This window comes from Leiobunum rupestre, chromosome 2 (genome assembly GCF_980474605.1).
Source record: "Leiobunum rupestre chromosome 2, qqLeiRupe1.1.hap1, whole genome shotgun sequence".
Classification (NCBI taxonomy): domain Eukaryota; kingdom Metazoa; phylum Arthropoda; class Arachnida; order Opiliones; family Sclerosomatidae; genus Leiobunum; species Leiobunum rupestre.
Genome location: NC_143385.1, coordinates 88212982 through 88233280, shown reverse-complemented (window position 1 = coordinate 88233280; position 20299 = coordinate 88212982). Strand labels below are relative to the sequence as shown.

General features: G+C 34.9%; 2 protein-coding genes across 11 annotated transcripts; one reads left to right on the top strand and one right to left on the bottom strand.

Annotated features, from left to right (window-relative positions):
* Positions 1 to 214: 214 nt before the first annotated feature.
* Positions 215 to 8740, bottom strand: LOC149960266 (uncharacterized). Of its 8 annotated transcripts, none has more exons than XM_090166627.1 (8): positions 7915 to 8001; positions 6013 to 6406; positions 5866 to 5955; positions 3711 to 3914; positions 1578 to 1677; positions 1045 to 1105; positions 436 to 458; positions 215 to 359 (listed from the first exon to the last, which is right to left on the bottom strand). In XM_090166627.1, exons 2-8 carry the CDS (start codon positions 6389 to 6391, stop codon positions 314 to 316), a joined length of 903 nt encoding a protein of 300 aa, XP_090022753.1. In that variant the 5' UTR covers positions 6392 to 6406; positions 7915 to 8001; the 3' UTR covers positions 215 to 313. The 8 variants fall into 8 exon arrangements, with proteins under 8 accessions (XP_090022753.1, XP_090022754.1, XP_090022756.1 ...); XM_090166628.1 differs by having other exon boundaries at positions 6070 to 6406; XM_090166630.1 differs by having other exon boundaries at positions 3711 to 3791; positions 6070 to 6406.
* Positions 8029 to 12567, top strand: LOC149960265 (uncharacterized). 3 transcript variants are annotated; one of them, XM_090166622.1, is made up of 3 exons: positions 8029 to 8165; positions 10016 to 10090; positions 10425 to 12567. In XM_090166622.1, the coding sequence occupies exons 2-3, from the start codon at positions 10025 to 10027 to the stop codon at positions 12210 to 12212; spliced, it is 1854 nt and encodes a 617-aa protein (XP_090022748.1). In that variant the 5' UTR covers positions 8029 to 8165; positions 10016 to 10024; the 3' UTR covers positions 12213 to 12567. The 3 variants fall into 3 exon arrangements, with proteins under 3 accessions (XP_090022748.1, XP_090022745.1, XP_090022747.1); XM_090166619.1 differs by lacking the exon at positions 8029 to 8165 and adding an exon at positions 8178 to 8362; XM_090166621.1 differs by lacking the exon at positions 8029 to 8165 and adding an exon at positions 8794 to 8927.
* The last annotated feature ends 7732 nt before the right edge of the window (positions 12568 to 20299 follow it).

Below are 20299 nucleotides of genomic sequence, written 5' to 3'. Positions count from 1 at the left end.
TACTCAGTTAATTTTTACTCCTGGGCTGGTTGAAAGTGCTAAACACTGTCAGCCCAGAATATTTTTTAAAATGCCCTTCGTGAATTATGTTACAATGTTTTCGTTAAAACAATGACCTTAATACTCAGGTCAAAATAATTTTTGGTAATGTATACATATCATTTAAAGTGTTCCAGAATTCTAAAAAACTGATTTAGCAAAATGAGGCACCTGGTTTTACATCGACAAACAACTGTATTTAATACAGAAAATAAAAAAATTTATTAACTTGAGGAATAAATACATTTACATGTTGAGTCTACTCAGTTAATTTTTACACCTGTGTTTGAACTCCTGGGCTGGTTGACTGTAGCTGCTCTCTAATACTTTTGAGTTAAGTTATTTAAAAATTTATTTTTTACAGCCAATTTTGCATAAAAATAAGTAAAAGGATACATAGACAAACTTAACTGATGAAGCTGTAAATAATATATTTAAACAATTACGATATCTAATCAAGAATTCGGGTACTAGCTAATTTTTATAATATACTAGCCAAGGGGTAGTCAGTCAGTTGAGTAATTAAGTGTACAAATATAAGGAAATAACCAAGAGTTTAATAATCAGTGAAATCACAGAACGTAATCAGATTTTTACAAGTGACTACCCACTCGATACTAGCTCCCTTTATTTAGACTAGGATTTAGCACTAATGGCAATATTTCTGCATAGTACAGCTACCCCTAAATTTTGTCCTTCACAACTCTATACGATTCAATCTACACCGCAAATACCAAATATTATCATTCATGTTAAATGAACCATTTTAGAGGGAGCTATCTATGTATAACTTAAAGGGTTTCAGTATCATTTGAATTTTGGGGGTAGGCCTACAGAACCATGTATTTTGTGAAGTGGGAAGGTATATGTCAGAGTCACATGTCAGAAAATGGGAGGAGTTACCTAAAATTTTATCAGAATATTTAAAACAATCATGTGTACCTTTAAGCTATAGATGAGACAGAAGATTGACCTGTCAAAAATAAATTAACCTACGCTACTCACACTTTCTATTAGCTTTGGTAAATTCTCTTTAGCCATCTGACGTCCCTCATTAGTTTGTGGCCTAAAACAAATTTTGAAAATATTTTAAGAGAAATTAATAGAAGCTGCAAAACCAAAATTTTAAGAAGTTTGCAAAAAAGCCCTTCAAAGGGAAATATTTATAACTTCATATTTTGCCTGCATTAGGGCAATGGAAACTAAAACCAATTTGCAGGAATGGAGGGAGTATTATCGGAATTTAGGTTCCTTATAACATATATCTTCCTTGAATAGGTTATCGCACATGACCTAGGAGAATGCTATTTATCAATGCACTATTTTGGGTTGTTTTTTGACCTTTTAAATGTCCAAGTCTAGGGTGAGCTGCCAATACATTAACTATTCCATCACTGATGAGCTTTGTTGTAATGATAACCAACAGAATCAAAGCCTACAATATTTTTGCATGCATTACTTAGAGCTAATCAAGAGGATGACAATTAAATGGATGTAGGTTTTATTTTATCATCATATTTATAATAAAAAGCCACTACCCAACAATTTCTTGACCAGAGTTAAGATCAAAATGAAGTCGAGCTAGTCGTTCCTGTTGTTCACGAACTTGTTCCATCTTTTCCACTGTACAGTCTTGTCCTAAAATATTTCAATACCAAACTCAGGTTAAGGTACACTTATCACAAATTGGTTGTAGCACTAATGCTATCACATAATTTGAATTTGTTCATTTTTTTTATATCTTCTAATAATAATCAGAGATGAGAGAGTCACAAGCCAAGGCGCAAAAAAAATTTAATTTTTAAAACTTGGCTATTCTTATGGGCGCATCATTTTGATTCAACGAAAATAAGTGAACATATTTCATCTTTATTAATAATTGTTAACAGATTTCGTACTAGTACTTTTATAGAAAAATTACAAATATTAATTTAAATACTACAGAAACATTATTTCTATTTAATGGTTCAAATTCATGGAACGAATGATGTATTGCTTTAACTTATACGACAAACTGGTGAGTAAGCGAAACTATTTTTTAATGCATATGATTACAGAAAGAATGTATTTCTAAAAAGACTATTTTGAGCATTGCTCCTCATTCCCCCCCCCCCCTCATGCTTAAATAGTAAGCTCTTTCCAAGTAAAAAAACACACATCAGAAAGGGATCTCATTTGATAACTAAAACTGATATCTTAGGATGCCATTGAAGCACACACCAGTGACGTTTTGCTTTAGACTATAATTTCTAGGAGAAGACTATGTTGAGACAATCCGCTGGTATCTAGTCAAATTTTAAGGATCCAATGAGGTACCAGGCACACAATAAGGTTTAACTTTGCCATTCTCCCCTTTCAATAATAGTGCTTCACCTCTCCATTTGATTTCTTTCGGAGGGAGGAGCTTATTATTATTATTATTATTATTATTATTGAAAGGGGGAGATGGGCCCAAGAAAGCCCCAATAGCGCACTTCGACCATAGGTTCATTGTGCAACATTAAGGTTTAAAAATTCCAATCTCCGACACAAAACTGATTATCTATTTGGCCAGCATGTTAAAGAAATCAGAAGTTTCCATTTCCTCCTCAGCAGATTGGATCATCAATTCATCATTGATACCAATAAAGTATAAATGTCTATTAAGTTGTAAATATAGCCAACAACCAGCCTAATTCTAGACTTGGAGAGCGAGAGTAATTCCTTTTCTCTATGCCTAGAAAGGCTAAGGATAAACAATTTGGCATGCCTTTGTCCATCCATCTCAAGGCAAAGCTTGAGTTGATGGTCAGTCATGACATTAGAGATATGGCCACGTTCTATGCCTAAGGGGAATAGGGACATCAGGTTCAGAACCAACAAACACATCCCTCTGTCCCCTTTTTGCCAAGGCATCAGCCTTTTCAATCCCAATATAACCCCTGTGGCCAGGAACTGGCCAACCTCATTGTATGTGTCTAGCTCCGAAAGGAGGTTTAAGCAGCTTTGTACCAGTTTGGAGGAGATGTTAAACTGGTTTAGGGCCTTGAGAGCAACTTGACTGCAAAGAAAATAAAAGGCGATTGGTCTTCCTATAAAGAAACCCTCCGCAATGCCAAACGGGCTTCGTGGAGGAACTTCTGGAGCAGTGGCGGACTGGGTCTAATATTTTGGGCTACCAGAAGACAAAGGGCCCCAGCTATAACAACTATAACGCTATAATATTTGAGGGGCCCACTTCATGAACGGTCCGGTCCGCGGGGCTCCTCGAAGCTCACGGCCCCCCCCCGCGGATCATCAGCTACGCCACTGCATGCTTTGTAGAATCTACTAACGTGCAAACCTCTACTTGATTTTATTGTTAAGACGGCTAAAATGTTACATTGGAGGACTAGGAGTGCAGTTAGCAAAATTACTCTTTAGTAAACCTTTCAATACTTATTTCCCAAGCTGCATGGAGAGGCCTAATGGTAAGACCCTTGGAGCCAGAGGAGAGATTGTCTGGTTCAACGATGGGTCTAAGATACACTCTGGTGCTGGTATGTATAAGGGGATTTGACAGAAATAAAAAGATCCCCTTAGGCACAGTTCGTGGTCTTATCTGCAAACACATGACTAGCCATCAACTCAAGCTAGTACATGCAATTATGGTATGCCGATGATAACTAGAATTCAAATGAAATATACCTTACCAAATGCTTGAAGTTTTCCAGAGTGAAAGTCATCCAACAACTGCAAAAGTCCTTGTTCCATTTGTCGAACATCAGCCACGTCTGTCAGAAAACAGTGTTGTTCACACGGTCTTTCTTTAGGACCAGCTTTTAAGGCACTGGTAAGAGCTAAGGGTTGTCTAAGGTTTCTGGTTAACTTTAAACTACTGCTTTCCAATGGCAGACCTATTTTTTATAGTTAAGACGTGGATGGGAAGGTAGATGAGGTTGAAATGAAGAAAGCAAAATGCAAAACAAAAAATGCAAGGATATCATGCACTATTCACTACTCATTTCTAAAAATAATATTACAAATAAAAAATTAACCAAAACGAGCAAAAAAAACCAAAATAAAGTGAAAAGTGACCAATTTAAAAATAAATAAAACTGATAAATTTTAAAATTTTCAGTGCTACTGTTGGAACTTTCTGTATTTTTGTGCCTTAGGTTTAATGATAATTTTGACTTGTACTGTGGATAATGCAGGAAGAAACTGGGGGTAAAGCAATATGTCTAGGCTCCATGACACACATTATTAATAGAGATAACTATACTTTTTCATGGAATAAAAACCCAGAAGAAAGGTATATTGCATGTTCAAATCCGGGCCCCCTCCATGTGCTACATTAATTTACTAGCTTACCCCTCTCTAAAGTGTTTCCATGAAAAAAATAAAGGTACTAAATGTTTATCTGCATCAAAACTTAAGCTTTTTAGTACTTTACTGGCTCACATGTGTTTCGCATGTGGACATCAAATGCCAAAATTTTTGTTGACTCGAGCGCGTGCTATCTATCTTCAATAACTAAACACATAATGACATAGAAAACACATTTACATTCCTATTAGGCCTGAGTTGGGTTTTAGGAGCAGTAGTCCTACAGCCACGTGGGAAGGGTAGTATTTTAAAATTAAAATAGCACATTCATTAAAAAATTGTATGAAATCGGTATTTGTTTTAATATTTTAAATTTCAATGATGTACGACATTTTGTGAACTAAATAGAACAAGTGGCTGTGATTTTATCTGATACTATTAATATAAATAAATTATTTTAATGTTTTTTTTTCAAAACAAACTGGTTTAGAATAAAGTGATGATATAATAGTTTTTAACGTAATAACTTAAGCAGCACTTTAAAAGTATTCCGAATAATGATATACAGAAAATATTTATATCCCCTCACCAAAAACTACTGCCGCTCGAGCAACATTTTTTTGATATGCGCTTCACTGTCTGTGATGATTCAGTAATGACTTTAGTCACGAATTTATTTCACCCATAAATATTCAACTCTATCATTACCTTTGGTCCCCTCTTTAACAGCGAATGATTAAGCTTATTTTCGCACCATCACCCATGACCAATGAAATGACGCAAAGAGCATAAATTATTTCTATCCATGCTTTCATGGTAAAATACTCGCCTCTCATAGTGGAGGCCTGGGTTCCAGACGGAGTGTGTACAGTGAACATTTTCATTACTATTATTGCTAAAAATATTTTATGCCTATTTATGTGTAACAATGCACACTTTATGACACAAATAAATAAGCTTAAATAAAAAATATATAGTACAGAATATGTTCACTGGAGTTTCAAGAGTTTGATTCCTGGCCTCCTGGGTGACAGGCGAGCATGCTACCATCAAGCCATGCAAACAAATAGGAACTATTTGCATTGTGTTTTGACTATTTCAAGTAAACCAAAATACCGTTGAAATCAACTAGAGAGCTGTAAAAAACGTTAATTTTTATTTAGGCCTAATTGATTAAAAAATGTGAGTATCATTATTGTTTGTAAAAAATCTATAGAATTAGGCCAATCACAAGAGTTTTTAATTTTTAATAAGCTCCTCCTTCTCCCAGTTGAATGTTCATGGGTGGAATAAATACCTGCTTTCAATCATTAAAAACTATTAGCACTTTTCATTTTCTTTTTATACACGGTATGAGTCACCTGGATCAGCCCATACCTCCCCATAACAAGCTTTTTGTCAATAACGAGACAGCACCTTCTTTGGATTGTGCGGTACTCTCTAACTGCGAATTATAAGGAAGTACAAAGTGGATCCAAATAACCTTTTATAGCAATTAAATTTTAAAACATCATTTAACGTACACAAAGAATACGATACCTTTGATATTAGACCTTGGATGCCTTCTTGGGGTAACCATTTTCCCATCTGTTATTTTTACGTCAAGTTTCTCATCAGATGGAGTACCACCTGAAGAAACAATACATGAACCAGAGCCAGATAAAAGTTTGTTTAGGTTAGGCTTGCCACTTTCGAGAAGTGGTAAAGCGGAATAGGATGCATGAGCACTGCGAGGTTTTTCACATGGTTTGTGACGATGGTGATGATCTTGATGTTGGCGATCTATTGAGGAAGCTGATCCACTTATGTTTCCTATAGTTACACCACAAGCATTTGGAGAGAGCAGCTGTGGTGTACCTAACTTAAGGCTTTTGGCATCCAAACTTTTCTCCTCTTTGACCACTTTTCCTCCAGATTCATTAGAAATTTGAACATTAAGCTCTTCCAGCGGAGATATATTTCCAGTTGGGGGAGCATCTGGCTCAATCGTAATTATTGTTTCTTCATTACTGTTAGGAGATGTTGCGTCGGCTATTTCTGGATTTTGTTTTACCTCGATTTCCATGGTAAACTAATACACCTAGAATAGAAAGTGACTTTTCAGAACTGCATTAATTGAAATAAGGGACAATAAAAGCAGGACATAACACTTGTTGGGTAGTGAGTACAAAACACCAGCAATCCCTATAAACAATGGAAACTATGTGAGAGGGGGGTAAAATCGAACTGGAACGGTTACCAAGGAGATTTTTCCCATATGCTAATATAGAGGCAGCATAAAATAATTAATTTTTAACACTTTAAGTGAACATGGCAAGAGATAATAAGCTATTACCTAAGGCAGGTCTAGAACTTTCAGAGAAGTTTAGTAAAAATATACTACTCCTTGTGTACACAAATTTTTTAAAGGAGCAACTATCAAAAGCGTTAAAGTATCGAATAAGAAACTTTAAATAAATGTTGAAAGATTTATTAGAGTCCATGGAAAATAATAATTAAATAAAAAGAAACTTGTTTATAAAAATTTTAAGATTTTTTAAATTATTTAACTATCCCTTAGGTTTTTTTTAAGTTAACTCCGTCTTATAGAGCTGTAACACTCAAACCTAACTGACATAGCAGTAAGAAAATTCAAATCTACCGCGTTTAAAATCCCTAATTATGCGCCATCTAGCGGGAAACATCAACAGATGCCAAGGGCAATACTTTCATGTAAATTTCCTACAGTTCGTACAAGGGAATACCGTATTTCTTTTGAAGTTTCACTGGGCGAACAGTGAACTCGGTGCAGAAGTTCTCACCCGGATTTACTCATAGTGTCGCGTCCGCTTTGAGAATGATGTCCGATAGCACGTTTTGTCAACGAAATAACGAATGTAGGAACGCGTATACCGTCAGCCAACCCAGATTTCCCTCTGCTCTAGGCCTGAAATCATATTGGACTACAATAAAAACCAAGCAAACACAAAAATATCATTTTAGAACCATGGTGTAAAGAAGTTACAATAGTCTTAAGTTTCAAAACACGAATGCACTGAGATTAGACTTTGCGAGAAACAACTATTAAAAAATCTTTCTAATGGACGCATATTTTATTTTTAGGCTTATAGTACTTAAACAATTTAGTCCATGATGCAATCATGTAAATTGCACATTTCATTATACTCACGCGGGCAACCCTGATAAAAAAAAATTTAGTTACAGAATAAATATCAAAATAACATTGCTATTTACTTCTTAACAAGAAACTGTATGGTTTTGATTTATCACGAACACGAATTTCGAGATAAAAAATAAAACAATTATATTACAAGTATTATTTTGATAAATGAAAGCCAACATTTTTGTCCCGTTTTTATAGAAATCTATGTATAAAATTTAGTTAACAATTGAAAAATAAAAATATATTCTCAGCCTAAGAATATTCGTTAGTGGTTTATATTTAATTGCGTATCACTATTTCGAAATTCACGTTTGAAAAAATATAAAAAACCCGATATTTTAGATAAAAAGGGCTAAAAAAGGTGTAGAAACACCCCAAAATATGTTTGGCCTAATAGGCCAAATTGCTGTACACAGCTAACTTACAGGGGAAGGCGCCACAACTTCCACAAGCTTACAGCCACCATTTTCTTTCCCTCTCGCTTGTAGGATGCCGTAGCGGGATTCTGTTCGCCGTACTTTCCGATTTTCTCTCGGGCGAACCGCGTGAGTTAAAGCATGTAGCCGGGAAGGTCAACGGATTCGCCTAGCGAGTCTTCGGCAAGCACCAGCCGCCGATTGACGTTCTCAAAATTTACTCACGAGCCGGGCCGGATTTCGAGTCGAGAAGCGCTCTGGTAGGTTGAAAAGCGATATAGGTGTTGTGACGTCACGATCGAGTCCTACCCGAGACACCGCGCGACCATATGTCCGCCATACTGCTAGAGTAGTGGCTGCACTCGGTCACGGAGGAGAAGCAAGCGAGAGCCCCATGCAGCATTCTCCCTCTGAAATTAAGGAAAAGTTGCTGGGGGCCCTAGACAAGGATTACAATGTAAGCAAAAGGGTTTATTTGCTTGATGCGATAATACACTGAGTTAAAAATAAAATAAAATCCTTATTTAACGGATAACCATCAGTACGAAATATTTTTAAGCAACGTTTGCAGCTAGAGCCTGCGGGTTCCTACAATACTAGGCAGCGGTTTCGGAAGATCGTGGTTGAGTTAGGCTTAAAAACAATACAATATAACTTTTTTAAAAGAATGGAATATGTACTTACAAGTTCAACCGATCTTAAAATAGACATTTCGCTTTCGAAAAACTATATTTTATGGGTCACACTCTCCTATTTGCTCCGTAAATTACAAAAATATTAAAGCCGACGGAGGGCTAAAAATCGCTTCCTGGCCCTGGAAAGCGCCACGACTCATGCGCGGAAGCAGTTTGTAAGTGTGCCGCATGCTGGTATTGGCGCGCCGTTTAGTTAGGCTGAGGTGTATAACCCTTCTTATTAGACTTATTTTTAATAAAATTAGAGCTCTAAAGCTTTATTAAATGATCTGAGCGCGGAGTTTAGTGAAAAGGCATAATATAATAGACATATGTAAATCTAATAAGGTATAAATATACAAAGTTTATTACTAGAATTAGTGGTCCAAAAATAAGCCTTTGCATTATCTTACTCCATTTAAGTACGATATGTGTTTAAAGTTTTTTTTTTATTTAAAGCAAATTTTTAAATATTCGTTTAGCTATAGAACATTGTTGGATGTTTTGGTATTGAGAGTATTTACGTTAATCAATTTTTGGAAGTACGTACTGAACCAGTTTGTCCGATTCTATTTAAATTTATCACGGGTTTTACATGGTGTGTGTACAAATTAACTGAACCTCTAAAATTTACTCTGGTAACGTAGCATCCTAACACTGAATTAATAGAACTATGTAATGTTGTTTATCGGATGTGAAAGTAATGAAATTGTAGTTTTATTCCAAGCTAGACAAAGTGCTGATATTTACTACGTTAATCCCATCCTAGGTTACATTTTCACCTCCCTCTTTAGTTGAGTCTAAGGTTTAGTCAATTAATTCATAATTAAGTGTAGAGTAGTATCGCTTTGTAGCTTTGGGCTATGGCTGCCATTTTAAGGGCAGTTTTTTATCTAAACGTCTCTCCGATATTACTCTACAGAGCTTTAATTGAAAATCTTAATGGTAAAGATGAAAATTAAATATTTGTTCTGAAGGTTTCACCAAGGCTTAAGCTCACTAGTCTTGAACAAATGCTTAATCTATTATTATTTAAAAAAAAACTGCTACTTCATGCTTAATCTATATGCCCGTGAAAGTAAAAACATGAGCTGTAATGTTGCACTCAAAAACGTAATTTTAAATTCAATACAATTTTTTCGGTATAAAGCTGGGTAAAAGTTTTCAATGAAAATTTTTATTAATTTGCTTAAATTTCATTCGTTTTCAAAGTGAAAATTTAGTATGAAATTCCAAAAGGTTAAATTATTTTTAACGAAGTTAGGTTTTATTTACTCAAACAAACTATTTAGGACCGGATCTATGATGCATCTTTAGAAAGCGGTAACTGTTTACTGCTCTTTACACAATTTCAAAAGAGTTATTTTTAGTACTTCGTAGCTAAGAAGAATTAGAGGGTTTGTATTGAGAATTTCCTTTTTTACTGTTTTTTACAGGTGGTGGACATGGACACAGTTTTTGAAGTTGTATCAACTTTGGAAAGGATCCACATCACCAAGGAGGCCTTAGAGGTTAGGGTTTGATATTCATTTGACATGAGTAACATAACATTTTCACCTATAATTTTTTTTATTATTTTGACATGAACTTTCTCTAAATTGATTTTTCGTAATTGATCGAATCACATGGAAAAAAGTTTTTTTTTCATTAAAAGAAGTCAAAAGCAGTGATAAATACATCTGTAATTAAAAGTTCATTTTTATTTTGGTTCTTAGTGTATGATTCACATGGAAATTCTAAAATCAAAATATATTTTTAATTATTTTCCAACGAAAAAAACAAATTTTAAATCATTTTGAAAAGGTTCATCTGCTAATTCTGAACTTATATTATTTTTGTTCTCAGAAAACACGTCTTGGAAAATATATAAATGAACTGCGAAGAAAAACAAACAATGAACACTTAGCTAGGCGAATCAAAGATCTTGTTAAAAGTTGGCGTAGACTTATTCCACAGGCTGAAAACTCAACAACTGTAAATGGAGAAAGAATTGCAGGAGGTATCACACCTCCTGGTCCTGGTCCAGGATCTGGATCCAGGGTGAACAGTGCTGTTGTGACTAATACATTCAGTGGATTGACTTCAAATTCGCGTATTAAGCCAGCAAGTCCTACAGTTTCATACGATCGTCTCACTAGTCCCCTTAGTCTGAGTGCCTCAAATAGTCCTCTATTACAGCCTTCTTCCAGAACGATAGGTGGTAATCGGCCAGTCACTCCTAACACATATGCCCCAGTACGAAATACAGTGCCTACAAATACCAGGCAATCCAATATTGCGGATGATAGTTTTTCTTCTATGCCTGGTCAAGCAAATAGTGGGCTTCATGCAATGTCAAATGTGTTCAAACCAGTTAGCCCAGCTCTCCAAGCTGTGAAACAATCAATGACTGCCAACAGGTGTAGTACTCCAAATTCAAACTTAAGTCCGGTTGCTTATCCTAAACCTAATAGTCCGGTAGTTGTAACCAGCTCAAAATCTCCATATAACAATGCTTCTGGTAAAAAAACTCTACCCAAAAGTGGCGTTACCTCAAATGACAATAGTTTTCCTAGTACTGTACAGCCTTCTGTGGTGACTGATGAAAGTGTCCATTCCAGACTGACTATTGCTAAAACAAATTCCGCTAATAAGAGGTTACGGAAAAATCTTGATAATGAAGATGATGCAGATTCTGTGAATGGTATATCCAATAAAAAAGCTAATGTGGTGTCTGATTCGGTAAATGGCTTAGATGCTAGCCACAATAATCCACCATCGGTTAAAGCAAGCAAGTTTTCTGCCTTTGAGACTATTAAGTCATCATCTGTTGATGCTAGTCCGTCTGATAAGATTTTGGGAGAAGCATGCCTTTCTGATGCGTCTGCTTTTCTTAAAAGTGCAAATGATAATAGTAATCCGGCGCCTCAAACAGCAAAGATAATGAAGAAGAGAGGCAGAAAGAGCAAAAAGAAACAAGATCCTCACGATATACTGAAGGAAAAAATTGGTCTAGCAAGTGCCCAAGGAAGTGGCATTCATAAAGTAAAAACTACTCAGCAACTCATCGAAGATCTCCAAGCAAAAAACGTAGTAACACCGGGTTCGTTAAAAGTGTCTACTCCTCCACCTACTCCAGAAGACTCTTTTAAACCTACAGCTGGTAAACATAGGAACACCAGCAATCATCCTTTTCCTAGTTCCGACGCTGATACTACAAAAGCTAAATCTGAACTTATGGATAGGTTTCTCAGGTCAACTTCGGTTGGTAGGCCTGGACCTTCCATTTCCCCAGATATGCATAAATATGATCATATGGACAATGATGCCCAAGACAAACAAAGGACTTATATTAATAAAACTCCTACTAAGATTAATGAAGAAATTAACAAAATTCTATCAGCACTTCCAAAGGTTGATCCTACTGTATTAGATGACGAAAGTGCTGCGGGTAAGGATCTTGAGTTAGTCAGTGAAACAGACTACGTCGTTAAAGACGAAGATGTAAACAGGGTGATAGAAGGTGAGTGGGAATACGTAAATGGTGTACATGATCATCATGGGCAATGGAGAGAATGGCAGGACACAGCCAAACGTGCCTCTCAAAATGGCGATCTTTTACATATATTGCCTTATGTAAATATTGATTGGTGATTTTCTCCCACAAAATCGAGTGAGTCTAAGAATGTACTGAAGTACCATGCCAGTCTCACTATTTTGAGCCTAGGTAGAAAATAAATTAACTAAATTGTGTATTAAATGTACTGCGTTTTTAACGCATGGTGCGTAAAGCAAAAGTTGTACAGAGATTTAATAAGTTTTGTTCAAAGTTGTTTCATAAAGAATAAAAACTATTGAAGTATATTTGAATATACAGTATAATTTCAAATTAGTGAACAAAGATGTTTATTGAGAGATTTTTCCAATTTAGTGAGTAGCCTCAAATTTTACTTTGCACATGTTAATGAAGGGCTAATATAAAACTTGAAGTAAAGCAATTTCATAATTATTTTGTTATTTTTTATTTATAAATTCACAAATTACATGACGTGGAAAGGGCAAGAAGGTTGGTCACTACAATGGCACGCATTACATAGAACAATTTTAAAAAAATTGAATTTTTTTATGATAAAAGAAGATTCATAAAAAGATTATTGTTGCTCGTTTCATCACCAAGTACCCTTTCATAATTTTAAGTTAACAGGGTGCCCATAAATTCCCCCTACTAATGAATTTTGTTGAAGTTTTAGATTTACATTGAGTTTAGCCACAAAGTATTGCTGCAAATGTCATTACATTTTAAACGGCAATGCGTTTTAATGCATGGGGAATTTTTAGACCATCTTATAGATAAAACTACGTCTGCTGGGGGTGCAAAAATGTCAAGACCAAAAGCCTGGATTTGAGGTAAAGGGGTACAGGTATGTGCCCAGTTACACTTTATAAAATACAATACCTTTGGGCAATATGACTTTAAGAAAAATGGTGCATTGGGCAAGACAGTTTCTCAAAACATTTGACCCATTCACTACCAGTATAGTTATGGACCTTACAAAATTAACCGTGATAAATGTCAACTTCATATTTTGTTATAACCATATGAATTTTGATCGGTTTTGCAATTTTTACTACATAACCGCTTTGAAAGGCCAGGATTTTCAGGGAAATAGTCCGTTAGATAGTGATTGCTATGAAGTAATATTAGGCTTAAGAGGTAGGTTATATTTTCTAATACTAATGTATTTATACCATTAATTTATTCATTTACCCATGAATATGGATCCATAGGCTATAGCTATGGTACCTTCATCGTCAAAAGGAGGTTGGACTAACTTTTGATTTACGTCATTCAACGTTTTAAATAAACCAATCGGAGGTTAAGATTTTATTTTTGGAATTCGAATAGCAGACGACGTGTACCAGAAGGGGCGGAGCCGCGAATGGCGAAGTTTATAGACCAACCTCGTATTGACGAGGATGCCTACAGCACTATAGCTGATCCATATTCATGGGTAAATGAATAAATTCATGTTTATACTAGTCATTTATAATAACATTCGCTTCTACTCCTCTAAAATAATGACAATTACCCAGTTTTTAAATATGTAACCAAAGACTTTGCAATAGACAAAATGCTTCATGAACATTTGATATTTCTTTGTGAACTTGAGTGTAACGTCAGTGAGACTGTTAGTGCTCTTATTTAAAGCATCCGGAGAACTAAAGCCATCTACAGAGCAGTTAATGAAGTTTCATGGATGTTTATTAATCAGGTAACATTGATTTTTAATATACACTTATTGAAAAGTTTGTGGTTTATTCATTGTAAAATTTAACCAATGAAAATTAGTATAAGTATCCCTCTAGGATGTTAAAATGAAATGTGCCTTTGCACACATGGGGCAGTTTTTAATTATTTTAATTTTCCACAACAAAAGCATAAGTATTTAACTGTTTATATCAGCAGGAACTTGCAAAGGAACCTAGCAGTCCATTAGGAAAGTCAAGAACTTTCCTCCAGAGATACTGTACATTTGATAACACCGACTAATATATTTTGCCAGATTATTAATTTCAACTTTGCTAAGTATTTCATTTGTTATTAGGACAATGTTATTGCCCATTTTACAAAGTAATATTTAAAAAAAGGAAAATATATTTGCCTTGTAATATTTATATCTGTAGTGATCTTAGTAAATAGTTTTAGAGGCTTCCTTAATGTAAGTTAATTTTACTAAATTATATTAAGCTTGAATTTTGAATTGTTTATACATTTTCTTTACACTATAATGCTATTTTTTCCATAAAACCAGGCTTAAAGTCCCACTATTTTTAGAGTTAACATTAGAGGCATTTTGGTTCCCCTCCATTCCTCAGGCCTCTAATCAATATTAGAAAGATTAAACCTGCACCTGAAAATATTCATTGTAGATTGTACATGATAGGTGGATAAATTTCCCTACTTGAGTTAAAGGCATTAAAAGTTGCTTGATGACTTGGGCCTAAGGTATTAGCCTAGCTTGTTCTGAGCTTTTGAAGTAGGGTAAGAATAGTAATTATTAATAGACATTTTACTTGGGGTAGTAACGTTTTCTCAAAATGGCTGCTTGTGGCTATTTTTCTAGATAAATTCTGATTAAGCAGACAGTTTTATCAGTTTCCTCTCTTTACTACGGCTTTTAACGAGGAGTAAAAAGTGTTGCCCCAATACTCTTACCCTGAGTAGTAGAGTAACTTTCTCCACCAGAACAAGGGAATCGTTTAATATAGCCTAAAAGGTGTACACTACCTTTTGTTCCATAAAAAGCAAAAAGTATTCACCCAATAGAGATTTATAATAATAATAATAAAAAGCTTTATTGGATATCTTTTTCAGACAAGTCTGATTTACAAAGAGGTCCCGCGTATTAATTTAAAATATAAGGAAGTTAAGAATACACATTTATATATCTGCGCTTATGATGTATTTTGTCATTTCTTCCCTGAATTGTTCAAAATGATCTATTTGCGTTGTTTTGAACTTTTATTACGTAAAGATGATCAGTATAAAAGTCTTAGTTTAGAACCGCAGGTTTGGTGTTTATGGACTTTAGAGGGTTTTTTAAAAAAGTCAAAAAGATATTCTGGGCACTGGTTTTTTGATAAATATCAGAATATTTATCAGATCTAGTTTTTCAGTGTTAGCCAATTTAGTTGGTCTCGTGTATCCGTAGCTGAGGTTCTTTTTTTCTTTTTAGCCACAAAACGTGCACCGTTATTATGAGCAATTTGTATTTTCTTTAAATAGGATTCATTGGCTGGGTTATATATAAATATCACCATAGGTGAAAAATGGCTCTATATAGTAAATTTAGGGTGTCTGTATCAAGGGATGCATGTAACGGTCTAAGTATACCCAACCTACTATTAGTCTTTTTAATAACATGATCAATGTAGTGTTTCTATTATAACCCCAAGATATTTGTAGGATGATACTCTCTTGATTTCAGTACCTACAATCGTGGTTTAATATTAATCCTCTAAGAGTCCAAAATAGATTTAAAATTTTGTGTTTTGTTCTCCAATTCTTTCATGTCATCAATATTTACTGTAGAGCGTTATCATCCGCGTACTCCTTTGAGAGACTTGTGGTAAGGTATTGATTTATATCACTAGTATACATATTAAATAATGTTGATCCAAGAATGCTTCCATGGGGACCACCTTGCCGGACAATTTTTTCATCTGAGATTTCCCCACTGACAACCACAGCTTGTTTTCTCTCATTAAAGTAGGAGTTGAACCATTTCAATGCTTCTGTAGACAAATTCTTATTCTTGAGAGTAGTTAAAAGAATGCCGTGATCCACAGTATCGAAGGTCTTACTTAGGTCAGCAAAAAGGACACTTAATTAATAACCATTACTCAATCTCTCCACTATGGTTTCCATCAGGTAGAATATACTTGTCGTCGTGGAATAGCCCAGTCGACAGCCGGATTGCAGTCGATATAAATAGTTATTTTGTTCGAAAAAATCATGTAATTATTCTAGAGAAAAATACTCGATAGCCTTTGAAAAGCATGGTAGGACGGAGACACGTCTATAATTTTCCATTTTAGTGCGGTCTCCCTTTTGATACATGGGAACTACTTTAGCTTTTTTCTAGTCAGTAGGAAATTCTGCAGTCTCATATGAGATATTTATAATTTTGGTTAGAAACGGAATTACTATTCCAGCAAGGGATCGTACAATCTTTGGTGGAATGTTATCAATGCCAGTAGCATTGTTTATCGGCATTTTCTTCAGATATCGAAAAACTGCATCCTCGCTTACCGAGTCGAGATAAAAAATTTCTTTGATTTCTTCCTGATTTAACGAAGGAATATGATCTATTGTCCCCGCTATATTATGTTCCTCTGACACAAAGTATAGTTACTGAATTCCATAGCAATGTCTTTAGGTGTGGTAATTACATGACCATTGTAATCAATTACACCAATATTAGACTATTTAGTTTTCAAAAATGGTTTAAGGTCCTCCAAATATCATGTCTGCCACTGCTCTCAGGGTTAATATTCTTTTTGAAGTAGTTACTTTTGTCTCTTCGTATTTTTTCAGTTACCTAATTTCTATATGATTTATATTGTTCTTCAAGATATCGTAAACCTGGTGTCCTACTTTTCTTGTGGTAGACGTCGCATAGGTGCATTAAGTGCTTAACTTCGCAAGTTAACCATGGTGGGTCTGATATACTTATTCTCTTAGATATGAAGGGAGCATGTTTGTTCAAGGCTTGTAATATTGTGGTGTTTAAGACTTTTACTCCAGTATCGAGATCTGTAATATTCGACATTTCTAGATTAAATACTTGATGAATGTCTTTTATAATAGCATCGGCAGTTGATTTACGATAGTTTCGGACTTTTTTACTTTCTTTTTAATTTTGGGACAGCTTCTTTTATTGATACACAAAATTAGGTCATGGTCTGAAATTCCCAGTGGTATAACTGCTATCTGCTTAATTCTTGCAGGCATGTTGGTATATATGTGGTCAATAAGGGTTGTCATTGTCAAAGTAATTCTAGTTGGGTGATTTATTAACTGTTGAAATCCATATGTGGTTTGTTGCAAATGACGTACATTTGTTGATACAGATCCAATTAGGTCTGTATTAAAGTCCCCACAGCCAACGAATATGCTGATGATAACGCTCTTGTGACAGCAGGTAGTGACCTGATACAGGCAATTCAAGAGGTGGATGAAGACCTCTCGCACATATCAAGAAGACTTAAGCATAAAGGCCTGTTAGTAAATAAGATAAAAACCAAGTTCATGATATTTAGTCCTAACAGAAGTGCTCGTAACAAGGCAAGCACAATAGAAAGGTTCCCTTCGGGCACCAGTGATAGAGTAGATGCGTTTAAATACCTTGGGGTATGGATCGATGAAAACCTTAAATGGAATATTCAGTCAAATGAAGTTCAAAAAAAGGCTAAGTCACGATTATGGCTAATTAGATCCCTGCAGCCATTACTGGACATTGAGACATTAAAACTTCTCTATATTTCCAAAGTGAAGCCTGTTTTTGACTATAGGAGTATCTTTTATAATAAAGCAGCAAAAGGCAATCTTGACAAACTGGAAATTATACATAACTCTGGTGCAAAATCAATTACTGGACAAAAGAAACGCTCTTCATCAATGGCTGCTAGGAAAGCAGTAAATTTTCATACTCTAAACTATACATATTGCATGAATTTACTCATTTTTATGTACAAAGTAAAAGTTCCCCCCGCACAATATACAACTAGGAGTAAGAATAACGACTTCATAGTGGAAACCTGTAATCGTAGGTATAGGGATATCAGTACCAAATTCAACAGAATTAGCCTCTGGAATAATCTCAGCACTGATATTAAAGAAACGAGGATGTTAACTTCTTTTAAAAAGCTCATAACACAACACTTGACAGAACTTGGCCTATGTCTTTCTAACTCAATATTTGACACTGTATCTTTAAGTATTTAATGTGTGGACCCTATTGTAAATAAGTCTTCTGACTAAATATGTTATCCCTAATAAAACACTTATTTATTTTATCCACATTGTATTTATGTAGTAAATAATTAATTTCAGTCGTATGTCGTAGTAAACTTCTGACTTTCAGGTGAGCTATTATTAGCCCTTTTTGAAATGGTAAATCTTTATCAGTTAGTCAACCTGGGTCATCATTACGCACTAGTTTTTTGTGTTGAAGTTTCCCAGCTTCTGTGTTATCCAAATTCTTTTGTAAGCGTGAAATAAATCTGGCAACGCCAATAGGGCGAGGCCAGTTTAATAAGTCTAAAACCAAGTGATCATACTTTCTACTGCATTCAAAATGAAATGTTTTGTATTTAGAGTGGCTTGGTTCATTCAGGATTCTTATATTTAGACCCTCAACCCCAAGGTCTAATAAATGGTTAGCTAAACCATCTTCAGTTTGTGTCCTGTGACACCGTGATATTACAAATTTTGAGTTTGGTGCCGATGACAGTTCCAAGGCTATTACATGATCGTTTATACCCCAGGTTTTCTTTTCTCTATTGTTCCCTAGTTTCACACAGGATACACCATAGTGTTGCCTCACAGATGTCAGGGGTGTTTAGTAAGTAACTGATTACGAATGAAGTTTTCTCCAAATTGTAGCTACGTGCTTGTCTAATATGAATTAAGATAGTTGCGGAGTTTATCTTCTGTAGCCTTTGTAGAGCAATTTGCTATGAAATATTCATCCATTTCCTTAGCTGGCTTTAGTTTACATTCATTGATGAGATCATTTGGCATTTGCCCCAATGTAGCTAATCTTCCTTTAGCATTTACAACGTATTGTTTACCATGTTTTTTATTTCTATTTGACTGACCTGATTTTAAAGTGCTTTTTGTAACATTAGGGTTTTGAGTGAATTTTGTATTATTTGCAACTAATTTTTCTGCGTAAGTATTTAGGTTTGACTTGTCTACACCCATTACCACCTTCTTTATCATAACAGTTTTGAATTCCTTTTGGTGGATAGATTCCATCTGTCTTTTCTTGATTTTCACATAAGCTGAGTCTATTAGAAATCTCAAGCAATTGCTGCGAGGTAGTTTCCTTGACTTCACGTTTTTCTTTTAGCTTACTAACATCTGTCCTTAGGGAGTTAAGATCATCTACAAAGTTTTCATCAATTGTGTTTGTATCCTTCTTTTAAATATCAATTTATATCTTTAGTAACTCCGCTTTGGAGACTGTACAGCTTTTAATTTTTCAATGTTGCAGAGGTAATAAGTTTTTTAGATTCTTCCCTATCTTTAGTTACTAGATTAGCCCCCTGTAGTTCAGATCTACAGAGTGGACAACAGTAGAATCTCTTAGCTTCTGCTTTAGTAATGCCTACACAACCAATATGATAGCTTAGCAGACACAAATCACAAAATGGCCAAAGCACCAGCAGTTTCATCCTTACCACCATGCAAGCAATGTAGAGTCATTTGGTAAAAAAATATGACCCAATTATAAAGTGGTCAAAAGTTAAAAGTGAAATTTAAATTCATTAAAATTTAAAAGTCAAAAGTCCAAAGTCCAAAGTTCGATGGCAAAAAAAAGAAAATTGAGCATGCTTTTCATTCCCCCAAACCACTCACTTGGCCTTGGCAGAGGCGGGCAAAATCAACCGTAAATTTCGCACTTTACTGACTTTACACACATTTTGCCACAGAACTTTGGAGCCCTTTTAATGTCTATGTTCTTAGGATAAAAAAACCCCGAATTTAATTAATAGAATTCACGATTGTACTATTCCTGTTACCAAAGAGCAAGATCTGGGCGTAATCGTTGATAAGAGTCATACTGCCAAAGTTGTTCCTCATCTGAACTCCATCACTGGTCTTCTGTGAAGATACTTTTTAACATTCATGAAATCTAATTATGCTCAAACTACTCAAATTGGTAAAGTGCAGAACTAAATTAACACGTAGTCTCTTTAGACTGTCTGAAAACATTTTATGACTGCTTGGGAATATTGGCTCCATCTCTACACCAACGAGTTAACAATTTAGTCTTTATGCTGGGTAATTTACCATGGGTAAATTGATTGGTCACTTGAAAAATTATCTCTGACTTTCACAGTTACTTCAACATAAGGATATAATGCAAAACTATTTGAGCCAATTGTTAAAACATATTTTAGCTAAATAATGCGTGTTATGAACTATCAGAATATTTTCCCACCATTTTATG